Genomic DNA, 21620 nt, shown 5'->3' on the forward strand with positions numbered 1-21620 from the left:
GACCAGCTTCATCTTGTGTAGAGACTAACCAATCCTAGCGTTGTATACTAAAATCCCTTGCATAAAGGATTACAGCGCGCGAAGATGAAGAGAACACTAATCATTTTCCTTATTTACTTTTTCAAATAGGATATGGTAATCTGTATCTGAACGCATCCGTCCTAGCAGCTTTACGCTGTCTTAAGTAAATTCCAAGTAGGCTGATGGATTAGAATAGCGTACAAAAGCGTGTTTCTGCCCAAAACCCCAATTTAGGTATTGATGAACCTCAACTAAACTTTATGAGACTTTTCTTGGACTGGTTACAGACAATACTGGTTCATTAGTAAGAAAAGTTAAAGATCTTAATTCTAAAAGAAAGATGAAATAATGAACAAAATATCACCAGGCAGCCCAGCGTGACTCCGATATCTAGATGTGTTAAGAGACCTGCATCACTCACCATTTTCCCTACACAAAGCTACGTCTACATGATATCACGATTACAAAGAAGAGATTATTTTGCGTCAGGCATATGTTAATCATTCATCTCTTTATTAGGCCAGTTACGTTACGTTACGGCAAAATTGTATGCAGATCTAGCAAGGAGGCGATGTCCAGAGAGATGCCAAAGGAAGGGAGATATTAGGCAGCTTGGATTAGGTCCCTTGATCGCCTAGAACAACATTCTGGTTCTTTGTGTTGATTTATTTTTCTACATCAGGCGAGCCAGATGTTTATTGCTACAATACGTCACTTCAAAACATACGTTTATACAACAGGCATCACTGTAGTCTTGTTGCTAAATCACTTGACAAAAATTATAACCACACATGCACCCACCAATTCTAATGGTAAGTGAATAGCAATTACGGCAACAGGATCGAAGTGATCTAAACCACCTGCAAACACGAAATAACCTACCCTGATAAATTACCAAGTGATCTAAACAACCTGCAAACACGGAATAACCTACCCTGATGAATTACCAAACATTGAAGAAAATATAAAACCATCGTCACAGCGTATCCCCCTGACTCCTATTACAGGTTTCAGCATTTGTAACCTCGCAAGATTTAGAACCCTCAACAGAAAGCAGTAACCGAGGAGACTCGTACAGCTAGGCTACTCCGGCCTCGTGGTTTGAGGACACCTTGTGTTAATTCAGAAACGCCCTAAAATATTCTTTACGACACCAGCAGGCAAACTATAAGTTTCACGTCACGCAGCGTTCGATGCAGCCCAACTTACTCTACAGTTAGATCCTCGAATAATCACGATTCCAGCTCAGCGAACAATGGTCAGGATTCTTTGTTGACTGTGATCGGCTGGTCTAAACCCTCGCACAATCTTTAAAGATTAGGATTCTCATCTAAACGCAGGCTTGGCTGCTCATAACAGGTTCATTGATTAATATTCTCATCTGACAAGTAGTAGTGAGCGACCACAATTCCCTTTTAACCATGATTCATGGCGGACCGAGCTATGCAGTGCACCTGGTGGAGAGAAGTGGGCGTGCCTGGTGGCGGGAGTCCCAGACCGTCCGTATTAGCGGCGCCGTCCGTCTGCCTCGACCTCCGCTACACTTGCCAAGGTGTGTGTGACACGCACAAAATACGTGCATGCATGCACAAGCAGACATAAAACCACCTGTCAGGGGTACCTATGCACACCACGCGTAACGATTCCAGGAAGACTAAACCGCATATGAATATGCCAATGTATGAATACAACACGCATGCACTTGCCCATGTACAAATCATCTGCACAATTGTAATACAAGATGAATATATGATCGCTGTCTTAAGGGAGCTAAGATGACCGTGTACCCTCATCTAGAATCATTAAAAGATAAACAGAGACACCAGCTATATTCAAACTAATATGTACACTGACTATAGGATACAAATAATACATTACATAGCACAAAATAACTAGTGATAAAAAGTACATTCACCACAACGGCATAACTACAATGTCTGCAGATCAATATCAACGTCGAGAACAGTAAGAACACCACCACAAAAAAAAAAAGTTTGCAAGCAAGCAGCAAGCGCACACCCCCACCAGACACAGAGGCAGCCGCCCACACATCCCTCCCCCGCCCCCTACACACATGGCTGCATTAAGGCGTGGGTCGCTTCCTGCCTCACCGGTGGTCAGGCCTGGTCACAATGGGTCTTCAATCATGCACTCAACGCCGCAGCCACAACGTACACTGTGGGAGCACCGGAAGAGGAAGCTGTCATGAGACAAGTTGAACAAAATATACCAATCATGCGGCGCATCCTCTCATAACGTACTTACCGGATGCCATTACGAATATTGCATTGAGTTTGGCTGTTAACAGTACTTGTTTGAGAAGTTGAACACTTAGCGATCTTATCTTTAAAGGATTCGTCAACTGCTTGATACAGACGAGTGCAAAAAAAAAAATCGTATAACTAACACTTTAGGAAAAGTCAACGACAGATGGTGTCAAGGTCAGAATTTGCCATTGCAAAGTTTCCTTGGGCAGTGCGGAGGGTCCCAGCTGTCCACCGTACTCCCTCGCGCGCCAGCAACAACTGCCCGCCAGACGTCGTCACAGCCACAGGTCGGACGGACCGCGTGGCTCTGGTGACGTTAATGTTGTGCCGTCTAAGTTGCCAGACAGGGATTACACCCACATGACCATGGATTACTGGGAACCGTGATATGCGCTGCTGACAACGTAAATGGGACCATAGTGGGCACCACGATCGCTGGAAGCGATACGAGTCCAATGAAATGAATTGAAAATAATAAATGAGTACCTTAGTTCCTTTCTAACATGATGTTAAGGAAGCAAGATTTATGGTACTCCCAGACGGTGTCATGGGTAGAGTAAGCCCTCCAAAAGTACGGATTTAGCTGTGGTGGAAGCACACCTCCTACCGAGCCTCGTCACCGTCTCGCCGCTCGTGATCGACGCGTCTCCTCAAGTCAACCACCAAGACTAGTTTGTTGTTCGCGTGTTGCATGAAAATAGGTACAGTTGACAAGTATGTAGACAGAAGGTAAAATAGAGACACTAAAATTAAACTAAAGATAAAAGAGGACATTAAAAAGTAATTAAAGAAGACAAGAAGAGTTAAAAACTCGATATACTTGCTAACGTCCCTGTATACGAACGTATTGATAGAATGAATGATACGCCTAAGAAATATTTATGAGAACTTCGCTCCTACACCTATTCATCAAATACACACACACACACACACACACACACACACACACACACATATATATATATATATATATATATATATATATATATATATATATATATATATATATATATATATATATATATATATATATATATATACTTTATCTCATATCTAAGGTGCACTCTATAAATTTAACGTACCTTCAAAGAAGATTTGTTAGACACAAAATTACCACAGTGTTAAACTCTTAAACCGAAACATTCAAGAGGCCAACTGTCAAAACTAAACTGACAGACGCGAAATGTTGAAGGCAAACCATTAAGACCCACATCTCTGAGCTAAATTGTCAAAAGCAGAACCGACAACTCAAACCGTTCCAATAAAGTTGTCATCCATCACCCAGGCTGCCTGAGCTAATAAGTGATATCTAAACTCTCAGTGGCATTTTATTACTGACACCTCTGTGACATATCGTCAGCTGTACATGTATGTAAACGATTACCCCACAGACTCATTTGTACGTTACTGATACGTTAGATAGACAGACAAACAGATATCTGTATATGCGACAGAATAAAGTTATTAGCGTTTTCACCAAATCAACATATAAATCGCATGGCAGGACTGGTTACCACAACCACACCTGGAAATATGAATGACCTGACCTCGACCACAGGATTTACAGCAAAGGACCTGAATGGCCTAAATGACTCGCTCGGATGGATATCTGACCCAATCGTATTGTGGATATTACAGGAAGTAGGTAACATTATTATTTTTTTTTTTTTTTTTTACGTTGGAGGCTCCAGTCACGGACAAAAGTCTACATCTAGGCCGGACCTTAATTGAAGTATACACAGGAAAATAAAAGGGAGAAAGAAGAAACAAGGGAAGGCATTTACGAATTTTGGAGGACGAAGAAAACCTCTTTTAAAATATGACAGGTCGTAGTTATTGGGAAAGACATGAAAGAGTAAAGAGTTCCAAAGCTTCAAAGCGTAGGGAGCGAAAGTTATCAAAACGGTCCACTCTTGAGTTGCCAACAGCCAAACAGATATCATGTAACGCAGCAGCTTGCCGAGTATTGCGTGGTCTGGCTAGTGGTGGGGACACGTAAGCAGCCAGCCCTCGGGAGCAAAAACCAAAGTAATACCTACAGAAGAGGGAAAGTGATCCAACATTGCAGCATCGAGTAAATAGGTCAAGTTTTGAACTTAGCCTGGGACAATCTATAAGTAGGACCGCTTTCGACTCAACTCAGCCAAGTAAGGATGCAGAGATAGAACCACTTTAAAAGTGAAGACAATGTTTCATACAAGGACGAATGAATCCTTTGAATAAATGGAGCAACTATTCAGAAGAAAAGAAATTTCGATATGTAAAAAGGACTCCCAGTTTCTCTGAGGGATTCTTAGCTATTTCCGTAACATGGGGTTATAAGGCAGAGTGGATGTTACAATACGTTCATTGAGTCAACAGATGTAATTACAGAAACGTCGAAGAAAAGAGGAAAATTGTGAGGAATTTACGATAGAAAGATGGGCAGAAATTGGGTCTTGGATGCATTAAACTTAATAAAATTTCTTCAACCCCAGAGAGATATCCTGTATGAATCTGAGTTTACTGAAGACGTTGCGTCGAGACTAGATGCAGATCGAGTAAAAGAAGTAGAACTAAAAGATGACGAGGAATACAACGTCGAGTCGTTAGCGTATGAGTGCACTTGGCTATTTGCGAAGGAAAGAAAATCGTTGATAAAAAGAAGAAAAAGTGTAGGAGACAGGACAGTACCTTGAGGAACACCGCTGTTGATGGAGAATAAGGAAGAAAATAACCCATCAGCAACTACGGTGATGGATTGGTCAGAGAGGAAGCTAGAAAAGAGGGAACAGAATTAGGGAGGGAAACTAAGACGACAGCTTAGAAATGAGACCCCGAGGCTACACTCTGTCAAAAGCTTTGGATATACCAAGGGCATCTACACATGACCTAAAACTTCCGGAGATGATGACTAGGCATTAGTAAGATTGGAAACTATATCACAAGTGGATCTCGCCTTAAGGAAACCATGTTGATAATCAGAGAGAAGACTGTGAGATTCGAGATGTATGAGGACATGGAAGTTGAGGAGGGATTCAAAGCAACAGGACGATAGTTAGTGGATTAGAACGGTCACCTTTCTTTGGTATGTGACGTACCAATGCATGCTTCCAAGAAGAAGGGAAACTTCTGGCTTTAAGCAGAAACTGAAAAGACAAGCAAGCTCAGTGGCACACTCAGTACACGGGGATGGATGCCATCAGGACCATAAGCCTTGCCTGTGTCCGGAGAGAGAAGCGCTTTTGGGAAAGTTCCAAAAGCCATCATGGGAAGAGACATGGGATTAGTAAGAACAGCATTAGGAGGTGAGGAAATGTTAGAATTATACAATGTAGAGTTAGAGGAAAAAAGGGAACCGCAGAGAGTTGCTTTATCTGTAGAAGAGACAGCTATCGTGCCGTCAGAAAGGAAAAGTGAAGGAAAGGTAGAGCGACACAAGTTAGAGATGCCCTTAGTCAAAGACTGGAAAGACATATCAGTAGATGACGGGGGAAAGTTATCGCACTTCCTTTGAATGAAAGAACACTTTACGTCTCGAATAATGTACTTGCAATGATTACGGGTAGTGATAACTGCTGAAAGGGAGTCGGAGGAAAGAAAAATTTTCCTCACCCGGTATCCCTTACCCTTTACCTGAATGGCCTTAGAACAGGAACGGTTAAACCATGGAGTGGAAGAAGAGGTCGTCTAGCTAGAAGAGGGGATAAATGTTTCCATACCTACTACAATGACCTCTGGGGTGCGTTTGGCGAAGGCAGCAACATCACCACTTAAGAGACCGTAATACCACACAAGGAAAGTCAGAAGAGAATTTCCGCAAGTTATTCGTGTCAGGCTTTGAGATGACAATATCTACGTTCGGAAGGGGCTGCTGAAGGGGGAGGTGCCGTCAAAGTAGATACATTTATGAGTGTGCGTTCAGGTGAACCAACTGGGGGCGAGATTGTGTAGTTACAACGCGGAGGATTTGAGGTGAAACACAGATCCAGAATATAAGGAGAGTGGCCACAGCGGTCAGGAATATGGGTTCGGTAGGAGATAATTAGCTCTACGTATATCACTGACAATGGAAACGGGAGGGCTTCAATCCCTTCACTGTCCACATGGAAGGAATTCAATCATTCCTGTGGTGGACATTGAAATTCCCCTCGTAGAGGATCTTGTCTTGCGGGTGAAAGGATGTCACAATCTAATATAAAGTTTGTAATACTACGGAAGCAGTAGGCCAAACGAAGGAAACTCGTGGTAGCTGGGAAACAGACCTTGAGTCAGATAACATTAAACTGTAGGGACTCAAGATCCTCGAGACGTGCAACAGGTGTGTTGAAATTGCAATAAGCACAGACATCTCTTCACTGGAATCGTGAGTGAGATTATAATTGGATATGAAAAAGGTTGGCTTGCAGGAACATTATTAGACAAGTGGATCTTAGAGAGAAGTACGATATCAGAAGTACTAAAAAGATGGTGTTCAACAAAAGAGAGGTTACTAGAGAGAAAAAAGAGGAAGGTCTAACAGAGAGGGAAAGGTCGTGGGAGGGGCCAGTACTACAACTGTCTGAGCCCTCCCTCTGATTGGCAGTAGAGTCAGGCGAGAATCCGGAGTTTTTTAGCACCTTATGATGCCGGGGACGAAGGACCATAGGTTTGGTGGACTCTGTCATGATTACATTGATTATTGATATGATTCACATAAAATTTCACTGTAATCTCAATTAATCAAGAAGAAATGTGATTGTCCCAGGAATTTGTTGCAATGCTTGGTTTATATATATATATATATATATATATATATATATATATATATATATATATATATATATATATATATATATATATATATATATATATATTTTTTTTTTTTTTCTTTCATACTATTCGCCATTTCCCGCGTTAGCAAGGTAGCGTTAAGAACAGAGAACTGGGCCTCTGAGGGAATATCCTCACCTGGCCTCGTTCTCTGTTCCTTCTTTTGGAAAATCAAAAAAAAAAAAAAACGAGAGGGGAGGATTTCCAGCCCCCCGCTCCCTCCCCTTTTAGTCGCCTTCTACGACACGCAGGTATATATATATATATATATATATATATATATATATATATATATATATATATATATATATATATATATATATATATATTATCCCTGGGGATAGGGGAGAAAGAATACTTCCCACGTATTCCCTGCGTGTCATAGAAAGCGACTAAAAGGGGAGGGAGCGGGTGGCTGGAAATCCTCCCCTCTCGTTTATTTTTTTCTTTTTTAATTTTCCAAAAAAAAGGAACAGAGAAGGGGGCCAGGTGAAGATGTTCCCTCAAAAGCCCAGTCCTCTGTTCTTAACGCTACCTCGCTAACGCGGGAAATGGCGAAAAGTATGAAAGAAAAGAAATATATATATATATATATATATATATATATATATATATATATATATATATATATATATATATATATCAATGTCGATAGGGAGCTGTATCATTAAACATGGCAGCAAGAGATGGATGTGAGCGGATGTGGCCATTCTTCGTTTGTTTCTAGCGCAACTTCGCTGACGCGGGAAACAGTGATCAAGTAATTCAAATATATATATATATATATATATATATATATATATATATATATATATATATATATATATATATATATATATATATACCAGATGGTGTCCTAGCTACGTCTCTTCGTTGTATATCAAGTGACTGTTATATTTCTCTCTAGTGTCTTCCCTGATGATGTGATTACTACACGAAAGTGCACTTGGGAACTTTTCGTGTTTCATTTTCCCCGTGGACTCTTAGGAATATATATATATACATATATATATATATATATATATATATATATATATATATATATATATATATATATATATATATATATATATATATATATATGTATGTATATAATTCATTCGTATGTGTTCTCACATCATGAGACCTCCAACGGCAGTTGTTATAGGAGTATTCCGTGATGAGCAACATCTTTAGCAGACCATGTAAATGTAATTCGCACTTTTCATATAGTGTGACAATAGCAGTAAGATGAAACTTGCGGTGTCCTTAATCCTTACTATTTCCTTTTTTCTGAGAGATATTTATGATGAAATGATCTAAATGCTCATTTTCGAGAAAGATACAACATCAATGAATCAGGCTAACTTGGGGAAAGAAAAAAATATAAATGGGAGATTGTAGGACTTCTTCCTTTACATTGTACACACAAACACACAGACACACACACACATACACACATTTACCAAAGAGCCCACTGCACCACAGTTACCTGCGGGCCGCCCTGTGCCAGTAATGGCACTCCGAGCACACATACACGCGACCTGAACGAGCAATGACTCACCCAAGAACGGGGCCGTCGCTGACGAGAGCCACACACACACACACACACACACACACACACACACACACACACACACACACACACACACACACACACACACACACAGGGATATTATTGACAGAAGCCCCTATCAGACATAAAGCATACACACACACACACACACACACACACACACACACACACATACACACAGAGCTGTTGTTGACAGGAGCCTGTACCAGACCTAACCCTGGTTATTGTTCGCTCTACTCCCACTGGTATCGTAAGACAACTACGTGTCAGCAGTCATGTGAGGTGCTGTTGGCCCAGTCATCACACATGTAGTGACCCAAGGTCGCCTTGATGACGTCGCCATTAACTGGGTGACAGCCTGTGACCTCACTTGACCTAATAATCTTGGGAAGAATGTGTATGGTGGCCTTCCCTACACGTCTGCACCTGCAACATTAATCCCTGACACCCACGCTCGATGTAAGCGGCAGTAGATCAAAAGCTGCCACTGTCATCATAGGTGACCTGACCTCAAGTCCCCCAGCAGAATACTCAGAAACTTGTATCTTTCTACTTCAACATCTCTGGTTCCCTTTGGGCATAGCTACCCGTCACAAACCTGACCTCATCGCTTCTTAAATACCCAGGTATCACCGCAGCCAATCATCAGTCAGGCAGTTGACTCATCACTAGACAAGTGGACCACTCCGGTACCTTAAGTCTTGGCGATGTGACTTCAGGCTTAAGCCGCCCTTTGGTATCTCCGTCAGTAGACGTCCCATCGTGACTCCTGACATTTTCATCTTCCTAGCAGGTTTCACTGTGGTGCCTCATCTATGACGTCCACCTTCTGAAGGTCTCGGTGGGACCTCCACACCTCCTACAGGAATTCCACTTCGACTCGGCAGCCACGCACTTCTCCTACCTGCTCCATCTGACACCACCTATCATCACCAGCATCACAGGACCCCTACCTAGCCTGTCTCGTATTACTCGACCTGCCTGACTTTACCTTTTCTTTACCATAATCCTCCACCTCCAGTAGCCCATTGCCCTCGGTTACCTCATCTTTTATATCCTATCCAATAAAGTATTGTTGCTGTTTAACGTGCAACTCTGCCCTCTCTCAGGCTTACCAATCCAATAAGTACCAACCAGTACATACGCGAAATACAACTGAGCCTCACGACTAATGACATTCCTCATAGGTCGCTGGCCGTTAAGCCCAACAAACTAACCAACTACACAACACACACGTTCACCTGCATGTTCATATATACTCAGACACACGCCCACACACCCGTGCTGTGCCAACAATCAGCAGAGAAGGGAATGACCATGGCAAGAGCCCGTGCCATCCTTTGACCAGGTGAGTCTTTACACACAACTCACACACCCTGACCATGAATCAGCAAGGGCCAGCTTGGGACCGGACCCGCATGGGTTCGAATCCTGGATGCGGTAGTCGGCCAATACCCAAACCAAGGCTGGTCGATCAATAAGTGGTAGAGGATGTGTGGATCAGGTGTTTGCTTTGAAGAATTTATGTGAGAAATACTTAGAAAAGCAAATGGATTTGTATGTAGCATTTATGGATCTGGAGAAGGCATATGATAGAGTTGATAGAGATGCTCTGTGGAAGGTATTAAGAATATATGGTGTGGGAGGAAAGTTGTTAGAAGCAGTGAAAAGTTTTTATCGAGGATGTAAGGCATGTGTGCGTGTAGGAAGAGAGGAAAGTGATTGGTTCTCAGTGAATGTAGGTTTGCGGCAGGGGTGTGTGATGTCTCCATGGTTGTTTAATTTGTTTATGGATGGGGTTGTTAGGGAGGTAAATGCAAGAGTTTTGGAAAGAGGGGCAAGTATGAAGTCTGTTGGGGATGAGAGAGCTTGGGAAGTGAGTCAGTTGTTGTTCGCTGATGATACAGCGCTGGTGGCTGATTCATGTGAGAAACTGCAGAAGCTGGTGACTGAGTTTGGAAAAGTGTGTGGAAGAAGAAAGTTAAGAGTAAATGTGAATAAGAGCAAGGCTATTAGGTACAGTAGGGTTGAGGGTCAAGTCAATTGGGAGGTGAGTTTGAATGGAGAAAAACTGGAGGAAGTGAAGTGTTTTAGATATCTGGGAGTGGATCTGGCAGCGGATGGAACCATGGAAGCGGAAGTGGATCATAGCGTGGGGGAGGGGGCGAAAATCCTGGGGGCCTTGAAGAATGTGTGGAAATCGAGAACATTATCTCGGAAAGCAAAAATGGGTATGTTTGAAGGAATAGTGGTTCCAACAATGTTGTATAGTTGCGAGGCGTGGGCTATGGATAGAGTTGTGCGCAGGAGGATGGATGTGCTGGAAATGAGATGTTTGAGGACAATGTGTGGTGTGAGGTGGTTTGATCGAGTGAGTAACGTAAGGGTAAGAGAGATGTGTGGAAATAAAAAGAGCGTGGTTGAGAGAGCAGAAGAGGGTGTTTTGAAGTGGTTTGGGCACATGGAGAGAATGAGTGAGGAAAGATTGACCAAGAGGATATATGTGTCGGAGGTGGAGGGAACAAGGAGAAGAGGGAGACCAAATTGGAGGTGGAAAGATGGAGTGAAAAAGATTTTGTGTGATCGGGGCCTGAACATGCAGGAGGGTGAAAGGAGGGCAAGGAATAGAGTGAATTGGAGCGATGTGGTATACCGGGGTTGACGTGCTGTCAGTGGATTGAAGCAAGGCATGTGAAGCGTCTGGGGTAAACCATGGAAAGCTGTGTAGGTATGTATATTTGCGTGTGTGGACGTATGTATATACATGTGTATGGGGGTGGGGGGCAATTTCTTTCGTCTGTTTCCTTGCGCTACCTCGCAAACGCGGGAGACAGCGACAAAGTGTAATAAAAAAAATAATAATATATATATATATATATATATATATATATATATATATATATATATATATATATATAAGAATACAGATGTGAATTTATGCAAGAGGCGAGGCAATACGAGTGTAAAACTCGCTCAGTAAATCACAGATAATCACATAAACCTGCTGACATGGAGGAGGGAGAAACCGTGCCGACTGGATTAACTTAATGTTGGATCATCTGATGGAGAGTTGGAAACCCTTGATAAAATGGGAACCGAGTATAATCCCACCAATAATAAAAGGTTCTGAACCAAAATGTGAGGGTGTATCTGACGATCATACACAAGAGTTGAAGATAAATAATCTATAGTTTCCAGACAGAACAAACTACATGCTTATATCTATGCCACCGCCATGTTTGTATGAGTCGGGGTTTGTCCTCTCTGAGCGTGTTTAGCTGCGTGACGAACTCCTCACCCCTTCTCCCAGGAGTAACATACACCAGCAGGATTATCTAATAATCGCCTTAACATCTCTTGGCCTTATCACTGAAGTGGCAACTTTAACTCCCTCTGTTAGATTACCCCGTAGGTGAAAATATGTGAACCTCAGTCTGAAACGCGCACGTCATGTGCAGTAATCTATGAATAGATATGTTGGTAAAACTGATGACATTTGTGGTGCACAAATATAATTGTCGACATGTAAAACATCCCGTTTGAATTGAATACCAGAGATATATTAATCATGAAAATGACAGTACAGGGCTGGCAAACACCCAGCCACCAGAAGCCCTGATACATCAGTAGCCAAGATTCCCTCACAGCAGGAGAGAAGTGACACCCAGGATGTTCCCCAACGCCTGCGGAGTGACATTATTTTTTGTTGCAAAGTATCAAAATTCGCAGACATTAAAACCGAGAGGTAAAATCATACCAGACACTGAACATCTAAATCTGCTAAGTGAATCATAGAAACATAAATTGTATCCAAGTGTAGCCAACGATTTTTGATAACGATAGGTGCAAAGTTTTAAACAGGAACAGCGAGAAAGAATAGACATGTTCCCTTTAGCTGCACAACCCAAATGAGGAGAAGCTTAGGACCTAAGTCTTGGGTGATGACCTGAAGCTAATTAGTCTGCAGTGCGTAGAAAGAACCTACTGTTGTCTTAGTGTTTGATTTACAGTACTTTGTACAATGACCAGGACACAGTTCCATGGCGGACGAGGCTTCAGGGATGGCTACCCAGGAGGCAGCTGTGTAGACAAAGGACGGAAGCAGCTTGTTTGCCGAAACAGATGATGGTAAGCGGAAGTTGAAGAGAAGGTTGAAATGGAAGATAACATAAGAAATACAAAGTGAATGAAAATAAAGAAACTATGAGATAGAAGATACGGAGAAAGCGAAAAAGGCAATGATGTAAAAAAGCACTCTCAAATGGTTTACAAAAAGATATTATTTAACAAAAGCAGTAGCGAATACAGGAGGTGAACAAGAGGTGAAGAGTACACATGCGGACGTGACCGAGGCAGGCGAGCAAGAAGCCCTCACGACCATTGAGCTACGCAAGATGATAGCCGGTTGGTCAGCTCGCAGCCTCGCTCACGCGCGCCTCGGCACTCCACCACTCATTGCTTTATATGATGGACAATATTGCAAATGATTAGACTATTTCATATATTCATATATATATATATATATATATATATATATATATATATATATATATATATATATATATATATATATTTCTTGTATCTCCCCTGATAATGTGAATATTACACAAAAGTGCACTTGTGAACTTATCGTGTTTCATTTCCCTAAGCCTCCAGTGACTTGTTTCGAGCTGATAAACCTAGTAATCACCGCATTCACAGTAAACACCAAAATCTCGTGCTTTGAGGAAGTGGTTACAATGAAAAAGGCACAGAAGCTACAATAAATGCTCAATCTTCATCTTACAGAAAACCAAAAGAGGAAGAATCGAAGTGCCATAAATCGACAGCCAACCACAGTCGCACGTTTGATTATTGTTGTTTGACACACAAACAGATGAAAGTTCCCGCGCATCTGTCTGTAATCGCGCCCTGCCGGATTTCACTTTTGGCTGAGTCAGTCACTAGTCAAGTTCATAAAGCTTACGTATGACTACAGATGTTGATAAACAAGACTAAAGTCCACAAAGCTTATGTATAAAGTACAATGGTTGATAAGCGCTACCAACGCATAACAATCTCTAAATATTACCTCATGTGAAAAAAGACTTGAACTAACATGAGTTTTTCTATTTTCACGTAGACTGTAACCGTTGCCACTCCATGTTCAATTTACGAGTGGTAAGGAAAAGGGGTGAGGAGAAAAAAGAAAACGAGCTATAGTGAAGAGGAGTAAGTGAGTGAGAAGCTAATTCTGACAACCGTCCATAACTCCTATTCACTCGATGTTCATCTCGTACCTTCTGAATATTTGTCGATATTCTGCTAATATAAACTGTTGTCTCTTCCGTCTAATTTTGTCTGTGTGAACTCCAAAGTTCTAACCGTAGGAGATGTTCACTGGTTGGCATTATTTGCTAATGTTTGCTTCGAACCATCAAGTTAGCCCATAGCCATCAAACACACAGGAGAAACATTTAGACCGTTGAATCTGTGACTTTCCCGAGACACAGTAATAGATTTGTGAAAGTTAAAGAGATCATGGAATAATTCAACGCCTAGACATCCAGTCAAGGATGAAACTAAGCAATTAGTGTCTTTGGCAGGGGTGTGTAAGTGTATATATACACGAGTAAAGACATGGTGCATATACACAAGTTTAAAAGGCGGGGCAACACCAGTGTCAAACTCTTGTTCCCCGCGACAGACGAACAGTAATCACACACACACACACACACACACACACACGTACCTAGAATTTCAATGTATTTTTACATAAGGTGATCCCCTCCGCCAGCTTGAGACTTCTACATCCATTCAACTCTCCCAACCAATTCAACAGGAAAGTGTACTTTTCCTCAAGGGTACTTTCTTCCATAACAAGGGATACGGACAGAATCATCAAGGTAAAAAAACAGATTTTATATTTTTGTGCGTAATGGGGTAAGGTATTTTCAAAGGAATTATGCATGTCATGGGATCTATAACTCATGACTGAAAAGCAATATTGCGCTCACTTAAAAAAGGTAATAAAGGAAATTATTGGCTCCATATTTACACAACAAATGTCCCTGGCAGTAAATTCCAATACCTATGACCTTACACTTTTTAAGAGAAAGGCTTTTCAGTTACTCCAAAACTCGTAAATATTTTCTTTGTCATTTTCTCTTTCTTTAACCTCACCATATTTCAATTCAGGCCCGGCCTTGATGCGACCTATCGTCTGTGACTGGAACCTCCAAAATATAACGAAAAGAGAGAAAAAAGAAATATAAATAATCAAAATCCATATAAAGAACACGACGCGCTGTCCGAAAAAGAAAAAAAAAAATGGTAAAATACCAGTAATAGAAAAAAAAAAAAAATCAGCTAATAAGAAATTACTGTCATTATTACTTCGTGTCCTACAGTGACCGCTTCTCTTACAATGGTGAGATTCCACAATATCCTGGAGACCGACTAACAACTTTTGAACGTCTCTTATTCTAATCTGATTTAGTGAATGACTGTTTCTAAATCAGTCTTTATTTCTAAGGCTCAATAACTGAAACACTATTCATGGACAGAACTTAAATTATGACTTTTCAGGAGCTGTGAACATCAAGATTTTGAGCGATCGGGGCCTGAACATAAAGGAGGGTGAGAAGTGTGCAAGGAATAGAATGAATTGGAACGATGTAGTATACCGGGGACGACGTGCTGTCAAGGGAGTGAACCTGGGCATGTGAAATGTCTGGGGTAAACCAGGGAAAGGTCTGTAGGGGCCTGGATGTGGACAGGGAGCTGTGGTTTCGGTGCATTGCTCATGAAAGCTAGAGACTGAGTGCGAACGAATGTGGCCTTCTTTTTTTGTCTGTTTTCCCAGCGCTACCTCGCTGAAACGGGGTGATGCTGTGTCTTTGTGGGATGGGGTGGCCCAGGAATGGATCGAAGGCAAGCAAGTTTGAATATGTACATATATATATATATATATATATATATATATATATATATATATATATATGGGAGCGGGGGCTGGAAATCCTCCCATCTCGTTTTTTTTTTTAATTTTCCAAAAGAAGGAACAGAGAATTGGGCCAGGTGAGGGTATTCCCTCAAGGCCCAGTCCTCTGTTCTTAACGCTACCTCGCTAATGCGGGAAATGGCGAATAGTTTGAAAAATAAAAAAAAAAAAAAAATATATATATATATATATATATATATATATATATATATATATATATATATATATATATATATATATATATATGTCTGTGTATGTGTATGTATATATACGAGTGGATGGGTACGTTCTTCGTCTGTTTCCTGGCGCCACCTCGCTGACGCGGGAAACGGGGGTCAAGCATTATATATATATATATATATATATATATATATATATATATATATATATATATATATATATATATATATATATATATATATATCATCCCTGGGGATAGGGGAGAAAGAATACTTCCCACGTATTCCCTGCGTGTCGTAGAAGGCGACTAAAAGAGGAGGGAGCTGGGGGCTGGAAATCCTCCCCTCTCATTATTTTTTTCATTTTTCCAAAAGAAGGAACAGAGAAGGGGGCCAGGTACGGATATTCCCTTAAAGGCCAAGTTCTCTGTTCTTAACGCAACCTCGCTAACGCGGGAAATGGCGAATAGTTTGAAAGAAATATATATATATATATATATATATATATATATATATATATATATATATATATATATATATATATATATATATATGTGTGTGTGTGTGTGTGTGTGTGTGTGTGTGTGTAAGGTGGGAGCAGGTCTTCTCTAGTGCACACGAAATTAAATATGACTGCATATTCTTAAAATTAATAACAAAATAAACTGTCGTATTCAATTCTAATTGCATATATATTTATATTTGCTACTTTACAGATACAAAAATCTGACTTGCATAAGTTTCTCACCTTTAGAGATCTGTTGGCACTCTAGATCCCCTTATTCTTGTGGGCGACGGCGTAGGAGTTGGAGAGGGTGATCCAGAGAAGCAGCCAGACGAACTCCCCGATGAACCGAACGAACAACTTGACGATGCACAGGAGGGTGTTGGCGATGGTGAACATCTTGCTGGAGCAGGAGCTGGGACGAAGATCTTCCTGACTGTAACCGTGGGCATCGCTGACGATATATGACTATTTAAGATGATATTATGCTTAGAGTAACTGTCTCCCTTCGTCATCAAGATATTTACAGTGTTCCCCCTGTCATTTAAATCCGTTTTCTTCCAACTCGAATCTGCTGGCTTATTTTCTTTGTCAGGCTTTGGAGGATACACTACGTTATTTGTACGGTGGGTGGACGTTCTGTTGCGCGAAGATTCATTAATGGTGTAAACTGGATGAACGGCGGAATTATTTGAGGACTGCACAGTAGGAGCGCGATGCTGTGAAGGAGGGCGTGAATTAGGTTGTGACACGTGACGAGAGGAGGGTTGTGAAATGGTTTGCTGAGACACTGATAAGCGTTTACGAGGTACAGGATTGGTGTTTGGAAGGTTGAAGGGGTTTGCATGGATGTATGCGTTTGTGTGGGTGCGTGGGTTTGTGTGGATGTGGGAGCATGTGTGGGTGAGGAGGTTTTCGTGACTGTGGATATTTGTGTGGGTGTTTGATTGGATGTCGGGGCATGTGTGGGTGAGGAGGTTTTAGTGACTGTGGAGATTTGTGTAGTTGCTTGTTTGGGTGCTTGTGAGGATACGGGTGCTTTTGAGAATGAGGGAGTTCGTGGAGATGTGGGTGTATGATTCAATGTCGGCGTGTTTGGGGATGGCAATGACTGACTATACATGTGTGAGTGGGGGAATTCCGGTGAGTGTGGGGGTGAGGATGAATGAGTGAAAACTGAGGACTTTGAAGATATAGATGAGTGTGAGGATGTGGATAACTGTGAGGCTAGGGACACTTTCGAAGATGCGAGTGTAGACGTCTGTGTGGGTGTGAGTGTTTGTAGTAACGACGTAGGTGATGTCTGTGTGGGTGTGAGTGTTTGTAGTAAAGACGTAGGTGATGTTTGTGTGGGTGTGGGTGTTTGTAAAGGCGTAGGTGAGGCCATGGATGCATCTGGGCTTTTGAGTTTCAAATAAGAGGGACGAAGTTTAGCCTCTTGTAGACAAGGCATGGCTTCTGAAGGTGAGGACAGTGGAGGGTGTGGGTGGGGAGGACTTGCCTGTGACCGGGACTTCGCGGGTGTGGTGAATCGGGTGCGCGGGGCAGGGACAGGTCCTTGCTGTGCTATGGCAGAAGAGAGACTGGAGCACAGGGAGTGACTCTTTGATGATTTCTGTGGTGGCGGGAGTGTAAGAGCTGTAGGGAGTGTACTGGTAGTACTGGAGGTAGGAGGTGAGGAGAGGGCAGCACTAGGCTGTGAGGGTGAGGTTGGAGTGATGCGGTGTGTGGCGGTGGCAGCTGACGTGCAACTTGTCTTGATATGGTCATCTCTGTTAAGTACAGCTTTACTAGACCTACTTCCAGAGGTCGCTCTATTTCCTGTTATGGTCTTTATGTTCTCTTGTTCTTCAGTCTTGGGTGAGTTCCCATCAGCTTTCCTCTCATAACCTACAACATCCGGCTTCTCTGAGGGCACTGCATTGTTCACGGTGGGCAGTCTCTGCAGGCTATCCAGATCAGTAGGGCGGGCGGTCTTGGCGCGGATCTTGTGTCTGTCGTCTGGAACTTTGCCTGGTGTGGCCGAGCAGACAGGGAGTATAGGAGCCTCACTTTGCATTCTATCAAGATTATTGTTTTGGTCTTCCGAGTGTCTGTGTCGTCTTGCTCCATCGTCAATTGTATATATTGATACCACAACCTTTTTGGGCTTAGTTGCTTCCACAGAAGGTTTATCGAAGGACCTTTGCTTACAGTACCTCACGTGCGGCAGGACAGAAATGGGATCCTCGAAGGACCTGAAACGATGGATCGTAGTGTTACTCTTCGCCTTGTCATCATCGTCAGGGTGGTCGTCGCCCAGATCAAAGTGAACTCGGCGCTTGTAGGAGAGGGAGTTCCTCTTCTTCCTTTCCTTCACGACCGTGTTGAGTTTGGGTTCAGATTTGTTCAGACGTCCACCCAAACTTCTGGCAGCCTCTCTGTTGCACTCCTCGTACGGCACCTTGAAGAACTCCTCTCTCAGAAGAGCTTTCCTTTTTTGCGTTATTTCCCAGGCATCTCGGCCGCTGAGCTCTTCCCGGGCCGAAGCACTGTGGGGTCTTCCCTCACCTTTTGGATCATGAGACGATCTGGTCGAGACAGTGTCAGAGTTCACTTCCCTCGGATCAGACGTTGCCTCCGACTGGGTGCGCCTTAAGATCGGTGGTCTCACGTTGTGTCGTGACTGTCCGCCGTTCACTATCTTCTCTCCTTCTTGGTGCAATTTAGTATCTGGTTCATTTTCGTTGTTCAAGGATGGTCCGAGACGCATGTTCCGTTTCCCACTGGAGGCGGGGAGGTCTGCGTTTTGTTGCACAACGAATGAACTTTGCGAACTTTGGTGTGATGACTGGAGAGGTAAGGACATTGGACCTTCGTTCTCTCTCTGTGCCTCCATGTTTACACCATGACTGTCTATCCTGATGATGTTCTTCGTCGTCTTGGTAACTGAAACGCCTCGGTCGTCCTTGAGGACCACACTTCTGACCACAGGAACGGAGGTGACGGTCTGGCGGGGTCCCGGACCAGAGAGCGGGAAGCACCGCCCCATCACCACGTCTACCCTCTTCGGGGAGCACGGGCTATGCACTTGGTTCAGCCCATCGGATTCCGGGGTGCTACTCTGCCCCATCCTGCCGGCTCTCTCTCTCCCTCTAGTGCGGAGGAGGGGAACTGCACTTCCTTCTCCGCGGTACACACGCTACCGAGAAACCCCGCAATTGTGGTGACGGCCACCAGCTGTTGGAGAAGTGGTCGTCTGGCGAGGCGCTACGGACGGCTGATGCTGGCGCAGACGAAGGGGGGGAGACGTGCAGTGTGGACGGCGCAGGATGTGCAGGGCCACTGCGCCACAGCCTCCGGCCACAGGCCAGCCTGAGAGAAAGGAGAAGAAATTAGTACAAATCTCGCTATTTGGTGCACAGGAAGTGACTAATGCACGATTATACAATGGGAGGACGAGAGGAGGGAGGGAGGGAGGGAGCGGGGGGAGAGACTTGTGGGAATCAGTGGAAGGGTAAGTGGAGTGAATGGGTGGACAAGGTAAATTGAAAGGGTGGAGAATAGAAAATCATGGATGAGGAGATTGGGAGGAGAATAGGCAATGGAACAGAAAGAAAGTGGCAAGGACAAGGAAAGTATGGTTTGTGAATATGGCGGATGGGGCTCGTAAATATTGTGAGGGGAGCAGGGATACTAATATAACGACTGGGACGGTCAATACAGTTGATGTGGGCCAACGAATATAGTAGGTGGGGGGCAATGAATATAGTGGGTGAGGGACGTGAATATAGTGGGTGGGGACCATGAAAATAACGGATGGGGGCTTCAATGTAGTAGGTGGTGGATAGAAAACGGCAAGAGGAGCGGTGGAAATCAGAAAATGAAGGAAAGAGGTACAGAGTAACAGACAGTGAGGTAAACATGTAAGGGACATAGGGATATGATTCCCCACACACCTGTAGCTCCATGCAAATTTGCAACATGCAAATATCATTTTTCCCTGACATCCCTTAGCAAAGCTGACGTCATAAGAGGCAGTTCCAGCTTCAGTGAACACATGACAGAGAAGTAACATGAACAACATACAAACGTAAACACGAAAGAAAACGAGTGTAAACCTAGCCAGAATAATTGCTATCTGTAGATAAGCTGTGTGTGTGTGTGTGTGGGCGTGTGTGTGTGTGTGTGTGGGCGTGTGTGTGTGTGTGCTTACGCTTGTGTATGCATTTTTTTGTGTTAACAAATTTGTTTTACGAGATTGTATTTGTCCAATTTAGATTACAGAAAATAAGTTAAGATTTACTTCTTTAATGGGTAACTCGTACATTCGAGACTGAATGTAGTATGTCTTCAGTAACACTTCCTCCATGCTCTCTGTATAGTTTATTAACCCCTTGAACAAGACAGTACGATCCATGAGCACGACGGCACGATCTTCGAGAACAGCGGTACGATTCTTGAGCACGACGATACGATTCTAGAGCACAGCAGTACGATCCTTGAACACGACAGTACGATCCTTGAGCCCGGCGGTAAGATCCTTGAGCAGGCAATACGATCCTTGATTACGATAGTACGATAGCTTGGCCTCTGGCCTAACCCCTGTGTAAAGAGGTAGTGTGCTGTGTTTCGTCATGCGCAGGAGCGACCATCCCATGCGACGACCAACTGACCTGGCAACCAATGGCAAAAAATGTTCCACGGATTGCCAGTGCGTCTGCCCCAACAAGGAAAGGATTCCCTGTGATATGAAGGACCTTCTTCCCTCCCTCGACAGATGTTCTTCAACTTGACAGTGTGAGAGCACACCTTGGGGGTGGCTGGGTCCGTCTCCCTCCACCGTGTGTGTGTGTGGCGCGCGATAGTCTGTTCCTCCCCATCCCGTGAGTGGCGTGTGACGGTCTGTTCCTCCTTACCCCGTGTGTGGTGTGCGGCAGTCTGTTCCTCCTCACCCCCTGTTTGGCGCGCGATAGTCTGTTCCTCCCCATCCCGTGTGTGGCGTGTGACGGTCTGTTCCTCCTCACCCCCTGTTTGGCGCGCGATAGTCTGTTCCTCCTCATCCCGTGTGTGGCGTGTGACGGTCTGTTCCTCCTTACCCCGTGTGTGGTGTGCGACAGTCTGTTCCTCCTCATCCCGTGTGTGGTGTGCGGCAGTCTGTTCCTCCTCACCCCCTGTTTGGCGCGCGATAGTCTGTTCCTCCTCATCCCGTGTGTGGCGTGCGACAGTCCGTTCCTCCTCACCCAGCTGTGTGCGCCGCGTCGAGACCCGGGTGAAACTACAGGGTTGGGGTGATTCAAACGCTAATAATAAAACACTTCCCGGTGAAAGTCTGGGACAC

At 43.4% G+C, this 21620-nt stretch overlaps 1 protein-coding gene across 1 annotated transcript in view; it reads right to left on the reverse strand.

Moving 5' to 3' along the window:
* LOC139762331 (uncharacterized) overlaps positions 1-21620 on the reverse strand; it is a 148372-nt gene that overhangs the window by 33791 nt on the left and 92961 nt on the right. Inside the window, 2 exon segments of the mRNA XM_071686985.1 lie at positions 16544-17271; positions 17274-19654. Of these exon segments, the coding sequence (XP_071543086.1) occupies positions 16546-17271; positions 17274-19412 (2865 nt within the window). The 5' untranslated portion in view covers positions 19413-19654 and the 3' untranslated portion in view covers positions 16544-16545.

The sequence above is a fragment of the Panulirus ornatus genome, chromosome 43 (assembly GCF_036320965.1).
Source record: "Panulirus ornatus isolate Po-2019 chromosome 43, ASM3632096v1, whole genome shotgun sequence".
NCBI lineage: Eukaryota > Metazoa > Arthropoda > Malacostraca > Decapoda > Palinuridae > Panulirus > Panulirus ornatus.